At 44.4% G+C, this 6000-nt stretch overlaps 1 protein-coding gene across 1 annotated transcript in view; it reads left to right on the top strand.

Annotated features, from left to right (window-relative positions):
• Positions 1–110: 110 nt before the first annotated feature.
• Positions 111–6000, top strand: part of Rapgef5 (Rap guanine nucleotide exchange factor 5) — a 234306-nt gene continuing 228416 nt past the window's right edge. Inside the window, exon 1 of the mRNA XM_004626459.2 lies at positions 111–324. Within this exon, the coding sequence (XP_004626516.2) occupies positions 121–324 (204 nt within the window). The 5' untranslated portion in view covers positions 111–120. The remainder of the gene's footprint in view (positions 325–6000) is intronic.

The raw sequence follows: 6000 nt of genomic DNA, 5'->3' as shown, positions 1-6000 counted from the left end.
CGCGCCCCGCGCCGAGCCGCAGTCGCGCCCTCTCGCTGCCTGGCGAAGGCGCGGACGGCGCGGCGCGCGGAGGCGAACGCGGTAGAGAGGAGCCGCGGGCGCCCGAGCGGCCAGCAGAGCATGAGGATGGCCGTGGGCTCCGTCCGGATGCAGCCCCAGTGCGAGAGCCCGGCGCTGGCCGCGGCGGAGGTGGGCAGCCCGGGGGCCCGGGAGCCGGAGCGCGAGCAGCCGCCCGCGTCGCTGAGACCGCGGCTGCGGGACCTCCCGGCGCTGCTGCGGAGCGGGCTCACGCTGCGGAGGAAGCGGAGCGCCGCCGGGGCCCGGGTGAGTGGGGCGCCGTGCGGGGAGGGGCGTCTGGAAGTTGGAAGGTGACGGGAGAGGCGCCGTGGGCTGGAGAGGGCTAGGGAGGGCCGGAGGCGCGGGGCTGGGAGACCCCCTGGGGGGCGGCGGCTCCCCTCCCCCGCCCTGGATGCACCTGACGTGACCCCAGGGGCACTCAGATTCGGGCTGCGGGACTCGGCGTCTGTCGCTGCCGGCAGAGGGAAAGCTGCAGGTGTCCGTTGCCAACAGCCCCGTGACCGCAAACACGAAACAGGTCCCAGCTGGGAGACGCTGCGACGTGTGCACTCGCTCTGGACGTCCCGTGGCAAGCGCTGGGCGTCAGGACTGACTGTAGCAGCCACCATTGACCAGAGAGAGACCAGGAGTTGGAAGTTCTGGGGGGCACTTCTAGTTCCTGGGGTCGGGCGCTTAGGACTCTGGGACGCCCCCTTGAGCAGGAAAGGTCACACCCCCCCAGGAATCTTAAATATTGACTTCTTGATGGTGTGTACAGATACGATTTCCTGGTGGTGCCCCTCGTGTTCTGAGTGCACCTAATAACCGGAGCAGGTCATACTTGTTTTGTGTTGAGAGGCGGGAAAGGCTTCTGGACACCGGGCAGATTTAGCTCAGACTTCTCTGTTCACCAGGGCTCAGGGACTCTATTGCTGGTTTCCCCTCAGTTTTTAAAAATTTATCAACATGAAATACTATAGTCTTTACCGAGGAGTTGCAATAATGTAGGTGATTTGAGGCTGTAACTTAAAACAAAATATTGTTTGTGGAAACCTGAGCGTCTTGGGGAGACGTACTTGTTTTGGTGAGGCTCTCTTTGATGGGGAAGTGTTTCACTTGGTGCACGTCTTCCTCTTCTCCAGGTTGCTTCCTTTTCTCCTAGGCATTTCCTCTGATGGAGAACTGTCCACGAACCACTCAGAGGGCTGCTCTGAGGGTTAGCTGGGTACAGTTAGAGGTTCAGAACTGCCCACAGGTGATTTAATATGTGGCATTAGGGATTGCCTGTGAAGAAAGCCAGACAGTGTGTCCCCAAGATGTGATGGCTAAGGCAACACAAGGACCAGAGTTATAGACTTTGCACGAATCTGGAGAAAAGTAGGTCAGATTGTGTTCCTATTATCCTTGACAGTTACTTTTTCATGGCACAGAATACTGAAGACATAAGGCAGCCAGGCAATGTGACAAGAATTGCTTAGGATTTCTGTGTGAACGGAGCTGTAGTGGTCATCTACATAGACTTGTGTCTCCTGTTGACTGGGAACATTTGTGTACTCTTTTGATACACTTACTTATCTTTCTTAATTACTCTGAATGTGGTTACTTAAATAACATGTGTTTTGTTAACCCTTGTTTGATTCTGATACTGTATTCATTGCTTTGGGGACTTATGTTGGGACTTATGTTTCCCTGTCTCTTAGCTTTTTCAGAACTACTTTGATGATTTTGGAACCTTTGCCTTCAAAGAGGTAGGAAGGAATTTGAAAGAAAGGGAAACAAGTGAAATGAGTGCCTGCATTAGGTAGCTCCAGCTGCCAGAACAAAATACTGTACAGTGAGAGGCTTGAACAACAGTAACATATTTTCATACAGTTCTGGAGGCTTGGAAGACCAAGATCAGTTCACAAGTTGACAACATTCTGCTGAAGACACTTTTCTTGGCTTGCAGATAATCCATGCCATGGGCTCCTGTGGCTTCTCCTCACAGAACTTGGAGGAAGAGATGTCTCTTTTCCTCTTCTGAGGTGGCCCCTAAATCCTATCATCAGAGACTCACCCTCATGACCCAATCTAATCCTAAATATTTCTAGAGTTTCTTTTCTAACAATCATCACATTGAGGGATTGGGCTTCCACATAAGAGTTTTGTGAGAAACACAATTATTCAGTCCATAACTGTTTGAAAGAAAGAGAAAAACAGGTAAAGTATGCTCCAGACTGGTTGGCTGGTGACTTGTGCACATGTGGGATTGGCTGGGTCACCTCTTGGTTGGGGTGATGATGTTAATGTAAAGCAATCACAGTCATCTTAGGTCAGTTTGAGGACCTTTAAATTTGTGTCCAATGGATTGATTGTGCGTGTAGGTTGAAGCCACATGATCTATGGAACAAGTTACAGAAATTCATTATCACTGGTTAAAAAAATTACTTTTAAAGTCTATGTGTATACAAGCTGGTGAAGTTTTCAACTCTTGTATTGACCAGTATCAATTTAGGAATATGTGTGACTGTTGTCCATGCTGCTTTAGTGTCCCACAAATGTGTACAACCTCACATCAACTCATTTCTTTGTGGGTTGTGTTGCCCAACCTAGGCACATTATAGGCTATCTCTTACTGAGAAAATTAAGCTGTCATTGGTTAATATAGTAGAGTTCCTTTGTTCCTCTGTTCAGTCACTTCTAATTATACTGAATTCACCATGCATACTGATTAAGATTCTATTCCTTGTTAGAATAAGTGAGGACAAGATTAAATGTTCCTTTGTGAGAAGATCCTAGCTACCTCTTAAAAAATCAGTGGCAATGTAAGGTACAGTTTATAATCTCACCAAAGCACCATTTTTTAAAAATTATATAATGGGTGTTATAAGAGATTGATGTAATAAACCTCCAAGATTTATTTTACCTTCCCTGCTTTGTGTATGTGTGTGTCTGGGAGAGGGGTGCTTTGAAAGTGAAATCCTAAACATCATGTTACTCACAGATGTTTCAGTTCACATCTCTGATAAGGACATTAAAAATACAAAAAACTTCTGTGCCTTGTTCACACTTAAGAATATTAGTAATTCCCACATATGTAATTCCATATTCAAATTTTCTCAAAGAAGTCTTTCTAATTTACATTGTTGGAATCAGGAATTAAATGAAGTCTGCATGCTGCACTTGGTTTTTAGGCTTTGAAGTCTATTTTATGTCTCACCTTTATTTTTTCACAGTATTGATTTGCAAGAAAGAGTAGGTCATTTATCAGTACCATACCCCACTTGGGGTTGCTTCTTTACTTGTGGTGTCATTTAACTTGTTCTTCTATTCTCCATATTTCCTATAGTCTTAACAGTCAGATATGAAGAATTGATTAGGTTCAGGTCAAAGGCAAATATCCTTCATGGGTAGTGCTGTAGGAAGTCTATTGCACCGTATCATGAGATACCTAATATTTGTATATCTCTCTTTTTTGATAAATTGGGACTTATGGGTTCCACAGGTATCACCATAGTTTTCTACCTTTTACTTAGTGACTTTAGCATTATAGATAGTTGTAGCATATCCATTTCATTAGGAAATGGACGTGCAAAAATGGTGACAGTTTAAATCCATCATGCCTCTTATATTCATTAGTTGGAATGTTGTCTAAAGAGCTTTTCTCATGAATTATTTGGGTCTAAAATTCAGATTTTACAGAAAAGATCAGGAAAGGTTTGATTTTTTCCTCTTTATCAATTTCTTTAGTACTGATTTGATAGCTGAACAACTTCCAGTGATAACCAATGAGTTCTCTTTTAAGTATCATTACGAGCATATGGGTCCCAATACATTTGTTTCAGTCCATTGTAGGAAATGTTCTTGTAGCTCACAGGTTGCCCTTGGCTCCTGTATACTTGCTACATTGCCTCAGTAGACTCACACCCTTTCTTTCTGGTAGGAAACAGTCTAAGCTTATCTCTCTTGTCTATTTCTTGCTTCAGATCTTACAGCCATTTTCCCAAGGATCACTGCTTCTTTTTACTGAAAATAGTTCATTTTCCCTAGCTTTGGTAAAGTGCCTCTCTTTAGGGCTGCATTATTGTTTTACCTTGGTCATTAGCCTCCCAACAAATTATTTTTTTTAAATCCTTCTCATCAGGCAGCTTCTAAGACTGGCACCCCCCCCACACACACCAAATAGCTTTTAACAACTGTTCCCTCTTTCTGTATGTGCTGTGAGAATGCTAGGACTGACTTAATTTGGTCTTTGGCTGCTTGACGTTTCCTGCTGTGCTGTACCGCCATCTTTGGCCTCCTGACATCTATTTCATTTACAGTAGATATGGTGATCCACAGTGGAGCCAGATCAACTGTCTATTCCACAGTTCTCCAGTGATGACCAGCCTTTCGAGTAGACCTCAGAGGGATGGCTGCCTTTCATCCTTTAACCCCTTCCCTTTCTTCAGCCTTTGCCAGGCAGTGGCCTTGTGGCAAGTGAGCTTCAAAATGGAGAAACCCCACAGAACAGCTAGTCCTCAGCCTGCAGCACTTTCTTTGCATCTACAGCCCCTTTCTCCTGTGATTTTCTCTCATGGAGGACAGAAAACAGAGGTGGCCCAGTCCCTCTATCCAGCTGTAGTGCTCTGAGTATAACTCTGTATCCTTCTCTTCCAGAAAATTGACTTTGCTAATTGAGAAATATGTACTGCTCCAGGTTATAACAGAATGCCCAATATATTTTAAAACATGTATTTGACAGTCAAAGCCTGTAATTTGTTCTTTGCATTTAAATTGAAATTAGTAGTTAACCCATCATAGGACAATAACATGCCATGCATGTGTCAATGCAAGCTTATTTAACTCTTACAACAAACCTGTAAGTTAGATGCTGTTAATTATGTTATACCGATGTGGAAACTGAAATAGTTTTGACTTGCCCAAGATCATGATGTGTGGGTGGGAGAATGAAAATCTGATTCCAGGAAGCCTGGGTTCCACAAAGTCCAATCTGTGCTCTGAATTTACTGTCTAGTTTTCCCCAAGTGCTCTGAAGGCAAAGGTTCTATTTACTCTAAACTGCATAGCCCTATAGTGCCTGCTGATAATACCTTGCCACTCTTGAGTGTGGCCAATAAATGCTGTTGATAATGCCAGACTTCAACTTTTCTTTGATTTGAGCTCACAGAAGCTGTGTTTGGCCTGTTGGTTCTGTGGGTTAGGGAGTGAGAAGAATTGTGGTTATACTATTTACCACACTTAAAAACCACATTTAGGACATCATAAGCAAATGTCATATAGGCTTACTTTGGTGGAGGTCAGTCCCAAAACCTTTGAATGGACCCAACTTTCTTTCTTATCTGCTGGTCTCAGAGCCTGTGAGGAGATAAAACCCACTAAAGGAGATTTGCATCTTCCAGGGAGGGTGCATCTGACTGGATGTGGTGAATTTCTTTTTCTTTTTTGGCGGAACCAGGGATTGAACTCAGGCCCTTGCACTTGCCAGGGAAGCGCTTATTCTATTGAGCCATCTCCCCGGCCCCAGTGAATTTCTTTCAGAAGCATTGACCTCTGTCTTTGATTGCTGACCAGCCAGCCCCTCAAACCTGGGTATTAGAAAACTGTGAACAATAAAAGTAAATCACTCATAAGTGGGTGTGGCAAAAGAAAGTCCACAGATGCAAACCATGGTTACAGATAAAGATCAGCTATTCTTTAGCAACAGAGGGGAATGGTTTATAGGACTTCCCTTAAGTACCAAAAACTGCAGATGCTGCAACCCCTTACACAAAGTGGTATAGTACTTGGATCTGGCCCACACAATATGTATCATCTTTAGATTACTTGTGGCGCTTAATGAAATAGTAGTGCTAAGGAAATGGTTGTGTCAGTGTGTTGTTTAAGGAATCATGTATTTTTTTTTTTCCTCTTGACTATTTTTGATCTGTTGTTTGAATTTTGGATATGGAACCCATTGATAGA

This window comes from Octodon degus, unplaced genomic scaffold, assembly GCF_000260255.1.
Source record: "Octodon degus isolate 3935 unplaced genomic scaffold, OctDeg1.0 scaffold00015, whole genome shotgun sequence".
Taxonomy (NCBI): Eukaryota; Metazoa; Chordata; class Mammalia; order Rodentia; family Octodontidae; genus Octodon; species Octodon degus.
The sequence above is the reverse complement of the archived record's forward strand: the minus strand, read 5'-3'. Positions and strand labels throughout refer to the sequence as shown.